The sequence below is a fragment of the Castor canadensis genome, chromosome 7 (assembly GCF_047511655.1).
Source record: "Castor canadensis chromosome 7, mCasCan1.hap1v2, whole genome shotgun sequence".
Lineage (NCBI taxonomy): Eukaryota > Metazoa > Chordata > Mammalia > Rodentia > Castoridae > Castor > Castor canadensis.
This window is the reverse complement of record NC_133392.1, coordinates 160,932,510-160,946,847: the sequence shown is the minus strand read 5'-3', so window position 1 is coordinate 160,946,847 and position 14,338 is coordinate 160,932,510. Positions and strand designations below refer to the sequence as shown.

General features: G+C 57.2%; 1 protein-coding gene across 2 annotated transcripts in view; it reads left to right on the top strand.

Moving 5' to 3' along the window:
* Tp73 (tumor protein p73) overlaps positions 1–14,338 on the top strand; it is a 77,191-nt gene that overhangs the window by 58,887 nt on the left and 3,966 nt on the right. The window contains exons 5-13 of one of the 2 annotated variants that reach the window (XM_074081532.1): positions 7,186–7,372; positions 7,812–7,927; positions 9,734–9,843; positions 10,224–10,366; positions 10,755–10,843; positions 11,643–11,767; positions 12,320–12,468; positions 13,220–13,358; positions 13,783–13,876. In XM_074081532.1, the coding sequence (XP_073937633.1) occupies positions 7,186–7,372; positions 7,812–7,927; positions 9,734–9,843; positions 10,224–10,366; positions 10,755–10,843; positions 11,643–11,767; positions 12,320–12,468; positions 13,220–13,358; positions 13,783–13,876 (1,152 nt within the window). The remainder of the gene's footprint in view (positions 1–7,185; positions 7,373–7,811; positions 7,928–9,733; positions 9,844–10,223; positions 10,367–10,754; positions 10,844–11,642; positions 11,768–12,319; positions 12,469–13,219; positions 13,359–13,782; positions 13,877–14,338) is intronic. The other variant, XM_074081533.1, reaches the window with a different exon arrangement.

The window sequence follows — 14,338 nt, the reverse complement described above, 5'->3', positions numbered from 1 at the left end:
CCCTGGCAGCCCGGGGTCCTCCCTGCACTGCACAGAGTAGGCAGGTTGCTGCCTCGCTGCTGGTCCCATGCTGTCAGTGCTGTGGCCTGGCTCAGAGCATTTTCTCTGTTAGGCCAGTGCCCCGAGGAGAGGTTGACCAGGGGCTGCCCACTGCAGGCTGCTTTCTCCAGGCAGCCAGGGCTCTCCAGCTGGTCAAGTCAGAAACCAAGTTGGTGGCAAAGGGATTTATGTTTAGGAGGCAGAGACTGAGTGAGTGTTGGACACTGCTGCTGTTTATGTCCTCAGAACACTGCCTTGATGTCCTTCTGTCCCTGAGGTCTCCAGATGGGGTCCTGGGTCACAGAATAAGACCAGATGGAGTCCCCACCCTGCCAAGGCTGGAGGCAGAGAGTGGTGATGGTACCTGCTGGTACCTTGTTAGGCGGTCTCAGAGAATCCCCCATCTGTAGCAGGGGGTTGGGGGGCGTAACACAATATCTTTATAAAATCGGCCAGCTGCCCTCTGTCTATCAGCCACCTGGGAGCCTTCACCACAGATGCCCCATGTTGTTCTCAGCCTCTGATGTCAGGGAGACACTGCCCAGCAGGACCATGGTGCATTAGGCCCCCTGAGTGCCCTCAGTCTGCCAGGAATGTGAGCCCAGCCCAGAGCTGTGTGGTCTTCCTGACCTTTGTCCACCTGACTGTCCATGATACACAGAACCCTGAGATGCATAAATCAGTCTGTCTGGACCCCAATCTCAGGTCCCAGGACCCATGAAGCCTGGCAGTATGGAGGCTGGGAGGTGGCACTTGGCAATCTTTAAGTAAAAGAAAGAACCAAATTCAAACTCAGCTTCTGAGATTTCTGTGGCCCCAAAAGGTGGGAGATGCCTCACCAGTAGCAGTCTAGCAATGCTACAGCCGCAGGCACCAGTGGGTATCATGCCCCATGCAGTTCTGATGCTGTCTACCTGGGTGGAGATCCCACAGGTGAGGGCCTGGTCTCCAAGACTGCCCCCATTCAGATTCCAGATACAGCCCCAGATTTTACCAGAGGACAACCAGCTGTCACCCTTGTGTTATGGTTCCATTAGTTTGCTCCAGAGGCTCATGGGACTCCGAGCACACTGACAAATCACAAAGGATGCAGATGAAGAGAGGCATAGGGCGAGGTGTGGAGAAGGGGTGTGAATTTCCCTGTCCTCCCTGGGTACTACCGCCCCCGTCCAGAAGTGCTCCAAATCCTGTCCTTTGGAGGTTTTGTGAAGGCTTCTTTGTGTAGGCACGGTTGATTAACCATTGGCCATTGGTGATCAATGCACCTTCCATCCCCTTTCCTTCCCTAGAGGTTGCAAGTCCTGGCCCTTCAATCCTGTCCTGGTCTTTCCTGATGCACTGCCAGCTGTCAGTCAACTCATTAGCATACAAAAAGACACTATCACCAGGTACCAGAGAAAGTAGACCAAATGTATATTTCACAATATTTCAAGGGCAAACAGCCTTGGTCTAGGTGCTGATCCACCCTGGCTCAACTGGCAGTTTTTGAAAGCAAAGTTCTGGTTGCTGAAACAGTCTGGAGGAGGGGGAAGGGTAGAGGTGAATGGAGGAACCCTATTGAGAAAGCAGCATAATTGTTCCTGGTTCATGGAAGGGGACCACGGTCTCCCCAAGCCTCTATGCCGACCCACTACTGTGCATTGATTACCAGGTCTCCCCTCTGGGATGGTCCTCTAGCATCTGCCTCAGCTCCTGAGCTGGTGCCCACCAGGCCCTCACTGCAAAGGAGCCAAACCTGCCAAATCTGCTTCTGTCCAGGACCCTGATCCTAGCCTAGAACCAAGCCACTGGCGGTTCTGCCTCTGGAGCTCACACAGATGCTCAGCAAGCTAGAGCCCTGTGACCTGAGGACCCATTGGCTTCCCCAACCGAGGCTGAAGTAGGTGCGCTCACCATCTCCCAGGCTGTGAGAGGCCCCCACATGGCTCCTGCTTGCCTGTTTGGGACCTGGCTAGCGGTCATGATTGGCAGTCTCCTGAGGGGTGCCTTCCCCAAAGGGCAGTCTCTGGCACTTTACCAGCGGCTCTTGAGAAATCACAACTCTTTCTTTAGCACGCAGCTGTGGCTTTGCTGCTCTCTGGAGACTCCAACCACCTGGGTTCCGTGCGGACCCTCACTACCTTCCATTGACCTGACACCAGTGTTCTCTGAAGCAAGCTGAGGAGACTTGCATTTGCACTCCATCCCTCTCCAGGCTGATGGCTTCCCTAGGGCAGGGACCAGCCCTCCTGCTCTCCTGCCAGAGCTGTGTAGGAGCCCACCCAGTGCTCCCAGCTGCTCTTTGCTGGACATAGAAGCCAGCGAGCATGGCCTTGAAGTTGTGCCAGCAAGGGCTGAGACAAACCCACGAAGGAGCTGATACAGAACTGGCCCTGGGCTGGCCACCCAGAAGAAAGGAACCCAGGGAAGCCATGTTCAGGGGCTATAAACCGGAGTTCCTCTGAATTTGGGGAATCAGTTTGAACCCAGAATATTTCATGCTTTGTTCTATGGCTTGGTTCTGGGAGCTGTTCTAGGGAGACAGAAGGCCTGTGGCTCTGGGGCGTGATCCTCAAAGGGGTCTGTAACCCCAGAAAGGAGAGAAATTTGGCACTAAATGCACACACACACACGTGTACACACGCACACATGCACAGAAACTGGAAGAGAGTGATCTATTAAAAAAAAAAAAAAGTCATTTTAAAAACTAAAAGCCCCCACTGCAGGCCGCCTTCCAGAATCTGTTGTAACAGATTCATCCAAGCTGGTTAACGGTATTTGCGGTTTGCAAGATGCTACATGTCCCGGGAAAATGACAGACAAGTTATTATCACCTCTCCCCTGTCCTCCTGCCCAAACCTGCCTGTGCTGGGCACCCAGCTGCCGGGAGCGGGTGCGAGGAAATTAACAGCCCTGTGCCGTGCCCGCCCCCTGCCCGTCCTCTCACCCGCCGCCCCTGCACCAGCCCTGCCAGGTCCAGGGCTCCCAGCCAGGCCAGGCCCATCTTGGACTCAGGTGGGGGAGGAGGGGGAGGAGGGGGGAGGGGAGAAGAGCCATGCAGTAGGGACGGGCTGCACCAGTGTTTGGGCAAACCATTTCCTGCAAGCACTACAGAACACACGCATCCGAGCAGGCAAGTCCAGACTGCTCTGTGTCAACAGCCGAAGATAAATAAGATTTTATCGGCTCAGAGTCTGTTGAAACACATCCATCTAGCGGTTCTAGGGAAGAAGACAGAGGGGGGCATGGGTGACCTTCTAGAAATAAGACGTCCACCCAGGGGTTCTCTCTTGCCCCTGTCCTCAGACTCCAACCCTGAGGGCTGGCCCCACAAGCTCCAGTAGGAAAGGAGCTGGAGGAGTATGTGTACTTTCCTGTGTCCTCCTGTGCCACCAGATGGTGGCTCCCAGGTATGTGGCGGCCTCAGGGAAGACGCCTGGACTCAGGATAGGTTGTGTGTTCATGGGCCTAACTCATCATTGAGGGGGGCTGGTAGGTGTGTTTGCCCCAAAGGCCACTCGAGCACTGTTAGGGATATCTCTGTGTGGAGTGGGGCCAGGCAAAGGTGACCTTGCCCAGGGTGCAGAGAGGAGGAGGGGGGGCTTGACTTGTACTAGAACAATAGGCCCCTCACTTTCCACCCTTGGACCCAGGCCTCCCTCCGTGCTAGCCAGGGTCAGGGACCTGCCCACTGGAGGCTGCTCAGTGCTCCAGGAGGGGATGGTCTGGCTTGTCGCCATGCTGGTACCAAGGACAGCTCCCAGCGCGGCCTGAGCTCCTCCCTGGGGCGGGGTATACACTGCCGGCCCCTGCCCAGCCCTGCCAAAGGGGCCATGTGTCCCTCAGTTTCCTGAGATCTCCTGGGTCCCCACCTAGGGACCTCAGGGGCAGTACAGCCTCCAGCACCCTGGCCAGGACGCCCCTCCCCACAGCTCCCAGAGTGGGCTCCCAGGGACAGCCTTCCACAGGGCAGGCCTCAGCCTCAGCAATTTCTAAGCAACTACACACTGGCTGGCGACTGGAGTGTGCGGCTGTGGGTGGAGCTCAGGCAAGAGCAAGTGAGAGCCAAGGCTCCCCAGAGAAGGGCAGCGGCCAGTGTGTGGAAGGAGGCAGGACCCCAGGGAAAGGGTGGCGGTTCAGGCAGGGCTTTAAAGCCACGTGCTGCTCAGAGCCATGGGGACTGCCTGTGCCTCCTTCTGGACCCAACTCTATCCCTGTTGGAACACAGCTGAGGAGCCCAGGTGTCTCTCTCCCTCCAGGCGTGTTGGGGCTGCCCAGGAATGCGGCCACAGGGCCCTGTCACGCCTGGCCCACCTGCACTCCCAGCCCATCTTGGCCCCAGCCTCGATGGGCCTAATGACCCCATCTCAGGTCATGGCTGGGGCAACTAGGAAAAATGGAGCCTCTGGGTGTCAGTCCTGAGAGGTGACTTCAGGGAGTCCAGGCCTGCACTCCCTGGGAGCCCATTGGTCCCAGCACCTTCCCCAACTCCCCTATCACCTCCATCAGCCACCCCTGCCCACAATGGGGTACAGTAAGCATCTCATTTAGTAATGAGAGCAGCCATAGGCACTGACGGATATTGGCACTCCACTACACGCCAGCTTCTAGGGGTCTTACATGTAGGTTCTTCTCATTTTGCTGCTCCCGCTAACTTTGACCCGAGCCCCCAGCCCAGGCCAGGCTCGTTTCCCAGAGTGTCTGCCACCCCCACACCTCAGCCTGTTTTCCTTAGACGAGCCTAGGCCTGGCCAACAATAGACATTCTGCAAATGCTTGCTTGAAAGATAACTCTCCAGATCCTGGGTTAGCCCCATGCACCGTGTCAGGTCTCTGCACCGTTCCCAGGGGAGGGAGAGCCTCTCCTCAACCCCCTCAATTGGCCTCTCTTGGTCTGAGCCTCTCAGAGCAGCTCCGTGGTACTCCTCAGGTTGCCCCTGCATGAGCCTAGGGCTTGTTCTGAAGCTCCCCAAGAGTAGGCAGGAGGACCAGGACTACACTGGCACCTAGTGTTAGCTTTGGGCTGGGTTGGGTTTCCTTAGTTCTGGGGATCCTCAGTGCTCTGTGAGCATCATTACACTCCACTTGTCTGTCCCAGGGAGACACCACAGGAGTTGTTGTGCACTCACTGAGTACCAGCTGCACACCTCTGTCTGCTCCATGTTGCTGAATGAGGAATCAGAGGTATCTGCTTTCCTCCAGAGCCTGCATTCCAGGGGATGTGCACTGCACACAAGAGGAGCTCCACAAGTGCTCGGCAATGGGTAGCTCACCATATAAACTTCCCCAGGCCTCAAGGACCCCAGTAACCTCTTCTCCATCTGCCATCCTGTGTCCCTCTTACCTGCCCAGGGAGGGCCCTGGCACAGAGAGGAGCCTGCCAGCACCCACCCTGCCCCTTTGTCTCCAACCTGCACAGGTGGAGACCATATTGCAGTGTATCAGTCTGGGCAGGGAGGGCTTTTGCAGGAAAGCAGAGGCCAGAAACAGGAACTCAAAGGCCAAGTAAGTCCCCACCGAGGAGTCTCCCTGCATCCAAGTCTGAGAGGATCGAGCTATGGAGAGCCCTGGGGGCAAGGCGACAGTTTTCCAAAAGTGATGCTTTGGGAAGTGAAGGGGCAGCATTTACAATGATGGGGATCTTGTACGTCAGTGATCACCCTCTGGGAAACAAGGCCGCCAGCAAACACAAGGAGACTGCTTGGCCCTGAGGCGTCCTCTGAGAGTGAGGGCTGGCACGTGGACGTGGTTGGGGGGCTCACCTTGCCATTGTGCTCTCTGCTTTTCCAAACAGTGCCTCAGCCCTCTTGCAGGGCAGGGCATGGCAAGTCTTAGCTGGGTTTTAAATGGAACTGAGGGTGCATGCTTCCTTCCACCTGCAGTGCGGTGTTGGAGGTGGACCCTGTGGACAGTGTCCTCTCTCCCTCCTTTCAGTTCCTTGCTTTGTGAGCTCTTGTACTTGCTGGGGGTACATTGGTTCCTGCAAGCCCACTGTGGGGGGGCCTTATGTCTGCAGGAGTTGGGGTGTCAGGAGTCCCCACCAGTCCTGGCAAAGCAAAGGATATAGATGTGTGGGTTCCACCTGCTCCTTCCAGCTCTGCCAGCAGCTTCTTGTCTCTGGCCTCCATTTTCTCAACCGTACCACAACAGAGTGTGACTGGCATTTCCCAGAGCATTGTGGCTGATGTGACTCATGATTCTGAGTCAGGGGGTGCACAGAGGGTGCAAGTGGCATAGAAATTGTCTTCCAAATCTGAGGCCGGGGAACATCCCTGTTGTCCATGGGGGAGGAGGGCATGAGGAGTCTTGAGTGGTTCCAGGATCCAGAAGTGGGAGATTAGCCAGCATGGAAATCAGTGAACGCTGTTGAGGCGGCCTCAGTGGGGCTGGCTCAGGGCCTCAAATGGGCAGCCTGGGCCATAGGGCATGGACCCTGAAGGTCCGCACAGATGGCTTGGTTAGGAAGGGCAGCATCCCATTGTCCCTGCGGCTGGTCCTGGATGGACTTCTTATCCCAGGCAGGGGAAACTGAGGCTTTGTGATCTTAGGGGCCTCACAGTGACCCAGACCAAGCTTCAGAGCTCGGTCTTAGTGGCTCAGCTGGAGAGAGGGTGTTGGGGTCACTGGCCATCATGAGGGGCCTCACTTGTCCAGGGAGTTCTTCATCAAAGTGTGAACGCATAAGGAGCCTCATTCTGTCTGAGGATTTTGTTCCCTTTGCAAGTTGCCAGAAAAGCCGAACCCTGGGGCTTTTAAACACAGGCTAGAGGCTGCAAACCCACCTCTGCAGTCGGGACTGAGGTTCAGGCTGGAGAAGCAATGCCTGACTCAGATTGCCTGGCTCCCAGTTGTCATCCATGCCTCCAGTTTTACCTGCCTTCCTGGATTTTACTATGCTCACCACAAAATGGACATAGGGAAGTAGGGAAGTACCGCTGCAGCCTGTGGGATACAGGTATGAATAACCAGAGAGGTGCTGAGACCGTGCCTGGTCGTTTGTGTTCTGCTTCATACTTTGAAGGAAGGAAGCCTGGAGGACTTCAGCAGGGGGAGTCACACAGGCACTCATCAGAGAGCCTCAGAAAGGGGTCCTGAGCAGGAGGCACAGCCTGGGCAAGAGTATGGAGCCAAGTCTGTGGTCTTAGCCTGGCCCTTCTCTCCCTCCAGTACTCCCCACTACTGAAGAAGCTATACTGCCAAATCGCCAAGACGTGCCCCATCCAGATCAAGGTGTCCACACCGCCACCCCCTGGCACCGCCATTCGGGCCATGCCCGTTTACAAGAAGGCAGAGCACGTGACTGACATTGTGAAGCGTTGTCCTAACCACGAGCTGGGCAGAGACTTCAATGAAGGTGAGGCCCTGCCAGCTCCCCGGACTTTGTAGTACCAGGTCCAGCAGACTGGTGCCTAGCTGAAGGGGAGGGCTGGCCAGGGCTACCCAGCTGAGTGACTCAGGCCAGTGAGTGGGGGCTGATAGTGGGAGTTTAACCACTCCCTTACCGGGAGCGTGCAGGCCATGGGGGTGATGCTCCAGCAGAGCAGGTGGTCTGGAAGAAATTGAGGGGCTCCTCGGGGTGTGTGGTGAATCCTATGCCCTCAGGGGTCAACAGGGGAAGACAGCAACTGGCAGGGCTTAAGGACTCTAGAACGAGGACTGCAGCAGGCCTGAACCCCACTCAGCATACCCATGGGGCCAGCCCGTGTGGTCTCAGTTCTGCTGCAATGCACCTGGTACAGGGATAGCAGGATAAGGGCTGGGCCTCTCCCTGAAGCAGTGTCCCCTCCTGGCAGGACAGTCTGCCCCAGCCAGCCACCTCATCCGTGTGGAAGGCAACAACCTCTGTCAGTACGTAGATGACCCCGTCACCGGGAGACAGAGTGTCGTGGTGCCATACGAGCCCCCACAGGTAAGCCCGGGCCAGGCTGGGATGCGGGGCCCTTGGGGCAGAGATCCCATTCTCACTCGGTCAGCCAGCATGGGGCTCTTTCTCACTCACACAGGCCCTTCCCCGGGCATCTGGTACTCCCTGGTGACCACCTACTGTGTGCACTGCAGCTGGAACCAGAGTCCCAATTCAGGCTCTCTATCTCAGTGTCCCCGGCTCTATAGTGGGAGCGCCATGCCCTCTCTGGAGAGGGTCCTCTTCCTGCTGGCTTCTGAGCACTAGTCTCAGTCTAGGGCCTCTGGTCACAGGATGGGAAAGACAGGAGGTCCATGTCATCTTTGACTCTGACTAGCTGAGACAGAGCCCAGGCATGGGAGAATGGCAAACTTTTCACTGGGAGCTAGAGTTGTGGTAGAGGCCCTCTAGGCCTTTCTGGGGAACCCAGGAAGGTGACTGTAGGAGTCTGGCACAGGGATGACGGGATGAGGCCGGGACTCTCTGAAAGAAGTAGACACCAGGTCCAAGCCTTCTTCGGACTCAGAGCCAGCTTGGCGCTCAGTGTAGTTATTGTACGACAGATAGCTGGCTGACTGGATGGGTGGATGGATGGATGGACCAATGAATGAATGGTGGGTTGAGGTCCTTGTGCTGAGGCCCTGTGCTGTACTAAGACCAGTCCCTTTACCTTCCCAGGCCTGCCAGGTGTGCACGGGGGGAGGGAGTAGGACTGTGGGAAGGAGAGAACATGGCAGGGACATGTGTGGGGTACTTGAGATAGGGTACAGGTTGGAGGTATGGGTGTAGGCTGGAGGCGGAGGCCCAGGCTGAAGGTAGGGGTACAGGTTGGAGGCATGGGTGCAAGCTGGAGGTGGAGGCACAGGCTGGAGGTGCAGGTATGAAAGGTGGCTAGATGAGGGCAGGCCAGAATGGGAATCTAACCTTTGACCCAAGAGCAGAAAGTCCTGGGGGTACAAACCTGGGGTGGAGGACGTCAGAGTTGAGTAGCACTAAAGGGTGATGGTGGAATGGGGTGTCAGGCCAGGAGGCCTCCCAGGGAGGTCTGGTGACAGTGCGGCACCATCCCTGTGCCTAGTCTGAAACCAGTTCCCCTGGTCCCACCCCTTGATTCTGTCAGGAAGACAGGGCGGGGGGTATGTGTGTGTGACCACCCTGCAACCTCCGCTCCTGACCACAACCTGCCCAGGAATACGAAAGAAGCAGGGCACTCTTGCCCCCTGGTGGCCACCAGGGGTTGGCAGCAGTTCTGTGAAGGCTAAAATCTTCCCAAACCAAGGATGGGTTTTGTCCTGACCCAGAAACCCCCTGTTTTGTTGTGCTCCCAGGATGCCCAGTGGTCAAGAGATACAAACATCTTGGCTCTGCCTCAGAAATCTCTGGACAGTGGGGGTGTGCTGGAGGTTCCCTACCTTGCACCCTTCTGCCTAGACAAAAACCCACGGCATACAAAGCATGTACATGTGCCACAAAGGCCTCTCTCTGCACATGTGCTCACACAGAGCCCTGGAGCTTGACTTCAACCCACATCAGGAGAGGTGAAGCAACTGAATCACAGACTCTGCTTCTCTGAGAGCAGAGACCAGGTCTGGGCTTTCTTAGAACCCAGTCAGCTTAGTGCTTACTTAGTGTGCTGGATGGATGGATGGATGGATGGGTGGATGGATGGATGGATGGATGGATGGGTGAGTGGATAGATAAATGGCTGACACAACCACAGATCTTCCCCTGGTGTGGTGTTAGGGGCTTCTACTCCTGTGGATGGGCCCTGCACACTGACAGGGAGCCCTTGCCCTGCCTCCCCTGTTTTAGGTGGGGACAGAATTCACCACCATCCTGTACAACTTCATGTGTAACAGCAGCTGTGTGGGAGGCATGAACCGACGGCCCATCCTCATCATCATCACCCTGGAGACCAGGGAGTGAGTCTGCTGGTGACAGGACGGTAGAGGTGGGGCCAGGACTTGGGCCAGCACTGTGTGGGTGGGGGTAGGGTCTTGTCATAGAGGCAAGGAAGCCAAGGCCAATGACTGGTGCTGAGTGCTGGAAGCAAGTTGGGGGAAGGGGCGCTGCAGGCCTGGTCTGCGGGCACTGCTTGCACAGATCTGGGCCTTGGGAGAGAGGTCGGGGAGTCCCAGGTCGATGTCTCAGAGCAGCCTTGAAGCTTTGACCCTGTGGCTCCTTCTGGCCAGAAAGCTGTTGCTGCCCTTGGCCTGTGCTACGGGTTCTGCAGTGGATGGGGAGGGTGTGCAGGGCTGGGTGGGTCCCTGGAACTCACATTTCTGCTGTACCCACCCAACAGTGGACAGGTGCTGGGCCGCCGGTCCTTTGAGGGCCGCATTTGTGCCTGTCCTGGCCGTGACCGCAAAGCTGATGAGGACCACTACCGCGAGCAGCAGGCCCTGAATGAAAGCGCCACAAAGAATGGAGCTGCCAGCAAGCGTGGTGAGTGGGGCTCCAGGCTGGGTCATGGGTGAGTCACACTACAAGATTGAGCTGGCCATGCTTGGATGGGGGCCGGGATGACCCACTGGCAGGGCACCATGCCAGCCAGGCAGGGACCCACCCCCTCGGGGCTAAGAAGCCTCCCTGGCTGAGCCAGACCCAAGTGCAGCCCCGACAAGTCACTTGTCCCTGGACCTCAGAGTACATGGACCCATGTGGTACCCTGGGTCCATCTCCATCTGGCATGGCAGGTACCCTGGTTTGCCCTGTGCCTGTGCTGCACCCACAGGTGGGTCAGCTCACATGGAAGGTGTCTACCTCCTGGGCCCTGGTCCTTGCCCTCTGCATGTGGCTTGGCTCATCCAGCCTTTCCTGCCCTGCCCTCCAGCCTTCAAGCAGAGTCCCCCTGCCATTCCTGCCCTGGGTGCCAACGTGAAGAAGAGACGGCACGGGGATGAGGACATTTTCTACATGCATGTGAGTGAGCACTAGGGTTGGCAGGACAGACATGGAAGGGTGATGATATCTGCCTGGTCCTGTCATCCACCAAGCCCAGGCTACAGTGTCCAAGAGGACAACAGGGGTGGGCAGGGACAGTCTGGCTCATCCTGAGAGCTGAGACCAGAGCCCTGAAGGAGGTGGGACCAAAAGGAGAACCAGTTCACAGAGCCATGCTCGATAGGGCTGGACTGCAGCGAAGGCAGAAGGAGCTGGCTCAATTGGCTCTTCTGACAGGCTAATGCATGAGTGCCCATTACAACACAGGCTTCGTGCAATGCACTGGGTGTGATGTGGATCCACCTGAGTGGAAATTCTGCAGGAATCCATAATCCTAAAGTGTGGCAGGCAGCCTGTCCCAACTGTGTTTCTAAAACTGTCAGTGACCACTTGGCTGGTGAATTAAGTCGCCGTGTGCTCTGAAAGGACCCTGTTCCATGATGGGAACATTGAATGTTTCCAATTCTTCAAGAATGAGTCCCTGGTCTGTGTGCTGGGTGGAGGAAGAGGACCAGAAACCTGGGACAGGAAGGAGTGGACATGGTTCCACTAGACAGGGGCCCACACACCAGGTCAGGGTCTCAAGCCAGACCTGCTTCTGGGAAGAGGAAAGAAGGCTGGTGAACCCCGAGCCTCTGGGGTGTCAGGTAACCCCAAGAAAAGAGCAATTCTTTGCCGCAAGCCCAGGATCCTCCCAGGGCTGCGGCTGCTCCCTCCCACTAGGGGGCAGTTGAGTCCAGCATGCACCCCAGCAGGGGGTCGGCCTCTCTGTGCTCAGGTGCGGGGCAGGGAGAACTTCGAGATCCTGATGAAGGTCAAGGAGAGCCTGGAGCTGATGGAGCTGGTGCCACAGCCGCTCGTGGACTCCTACCGGCAGCAGCAGCAGCAGCTCCTGCAGAGGCCGTGAGTAAGCCCCAGCTGGCCCACCCTGGGCTCCACCATCTGGGTAGGGAAGGGGTACAGGACAGGTCAGCCCAGCAGGGAGAAAGCAGGGCCCTGAAGCTGTAGACCACTGAGACAGATAGCAGGGCTAGGGTACCTCAGGGTTCCACCCAGCATCCTCTCCTCCAGGGAACTCTTTGCAACTGTGGGCTGCCCTGGGACCCTGGGTCACAGCTTTCACTACACTTCTTCCTTCCAGGGGCCACATAAATGTCTGCTGAGAGAATGGGAAGGCAGGGAGGGGACAGTCGGAGGTGGGTCCCAGTGGTGCGGTCATGCACACAGTCAGCCCCACACATGGAGGCCCCCAGCACCTTGCTGGAAAGCAGAGGGGCAGAGAGGCTCGTGACCAGCCTGGGGTGGCGGGAGGCTGGTGAGAATGAAGCCACTCTGATGGTTCTGTGAGGGTGGGGGATCCCCATCCACCAGCACACAGGGGCTGCTATGGAGGTGCTGGGTCAGGGAGGAGCTGCCTTTGCCTCCTACAAATGAGCTCTGTTGCTTTCCGAGCAGGAGCCACCTGCAGCCTCCGTCCTACGGGCCCGTCCTCTCCCCGATGAATAAGGTGCATGGTGGTGTCAACAAGCTGCCCTCTGTCAACCAGCTGGTGGGTCAGCCTCCCCCACATAGCTCAGCAGCTGGGCCCAACCTGGGGCCCATGGGTAAGTCCCTTGGGCAGGCAAGGCCCTGGGAAGGTTGGGGAGACCCAAGGGAAGGCCTGGCTGATGACACTTGGGCATTTCAGTAGCTGCCTCCCCCAGGGGCTCCAGCCTACAGGCAGGGCGATGGCCACAGGTGGTTTGCTCTGTCCACTCCTGATCCCAGGAAGGAGGGTCTGTGTCTGATAGGAGACAGAAGTGGTGTGGATGAGGCATGCCTCATGTGCCTCCTGACAACCAAGGGAGCTTGGAGAAGGTTCCTAGCCTCACAGAGCCTCAATTTCCCCATCAGCAAAATGGCAACAGAAGTACCAGTTTCCCTTTTTCTGAGGATTAAATGATGCAAGTCTTTGTCGGGGCCAGGGCATGTGGGGAGCTGGACAGGTGGAGTTTGGCCTCCTCTGCAAGGTCCTTACGTGGACACAGCTGGACACATTCCTGATGCTGTGAGCACCCCCAGTTTTGTCCTGAGGACCTAGCATAAGAGCCCCTGGGACCAGAAGGCACTCAAGTGGATCACGCTACTGTCATGAACTGAGTGCTCTGTACCCAGCCACCCTCCATTCCTACCGCGTGGGGAGAGGAGACAGGGCCTGTTGTTCAGACTTGGGCTGGCCATTGCAATGCTGAGTGTCACACTTCTAGGCTGGACTCTAGCCTTGGGAGCCTCCCATGGTGTCCAGAGCCTGGGCAAGGCCTGTCCTAGATGCTAGACCCGGCTCACTCTGACAGTCCACCCTACCCTCTTGCCCAGGCCCTGGGATGCTTAACAGTCACAGCCACGCCTTGCCAGCCAACGGTGAGATGAACGGCGGCCATAGCTCCCAGTCCATGGTCTCGGGGTCCCACTGCACCCCTCCACCCCCCTACCACGCCGACCCTAGCCTCGTCAGGTGAGTGGGCTGCCGCTGACCTGCATCCCTTCCATTAACTGTGCATGGCTCCTGCTGCAGGGAGCAGTCTCGCTCGCATGCTGCCCAGCCCCACCCTGTCCTGTTTTAACCGCTTGACTGTCTTGAGGACAGACGGGCAGGAGGTGTCACATCAGGTTTATCAACAGACTCAGTGAACGGTCGCTTAGAAAGGAGGGCACAGACAGCCAGGGCTCCTGGACCAAGGCGCCACAGGGCGGACACACCCGAATCCCAAGGGAGCCGAAGTTTTGCCTGCTGCCGTTGCTGCCTGTGGGCAGTGGGTGGCCAGGAGCTGCCCTTTAGGGGGCTGCACCACCCCACGCAGGCTGCTCCTCACGAGGTGCGAGGTCCTGCACAGGTGCTTGGAGTTAACGGCGCTTTGTTTCTTAAATTCTCTCTGCAGTTTTTTGACAGGATTGGGGTGCCCCAACTGCATCGAGTATTTCACCTCCCAAGGGTTACAGAACATTTACCACCTGCAGAACCTAACGATAGAGGTAAATGCCCACAGCCCTCCCTCGGAGGCCGGGGCCCTGGCCCAAAGGCAGGCAGTGCTCTCTCGCTGGGACAGCCGTTTGCTCTCTTTGGGTGACTGGGGGATTTGCAAAACCTTTCCCACAGGCAAACAGAGCAGGTGCACTGTCCTCAACATCTGACTTCCATTCTGAAGCCATAGGAACACCCGGCTGACAGTGTAGGAGACCAGGTGGACACAGCCAAGGCCTCTGGGAACTAGACCTGAGGGTTTTCTCTTTTGTCAGAATCTTCTGTGCCCCAGCCAAGCAGGCAGCCTTTGGATTCTGGGGTTGGGCTTTTTCCAAGGCACACACACACACACACACAAAATTGAGGAATGCAGGAGCCAGAGGGATTTGACGCAGTTCTGAGCTATATATGCAGGGAGAAACTGAGACCCAGAGAAGGCAAGTGATCGGTCCAAAACCACACAGCTCATCCTA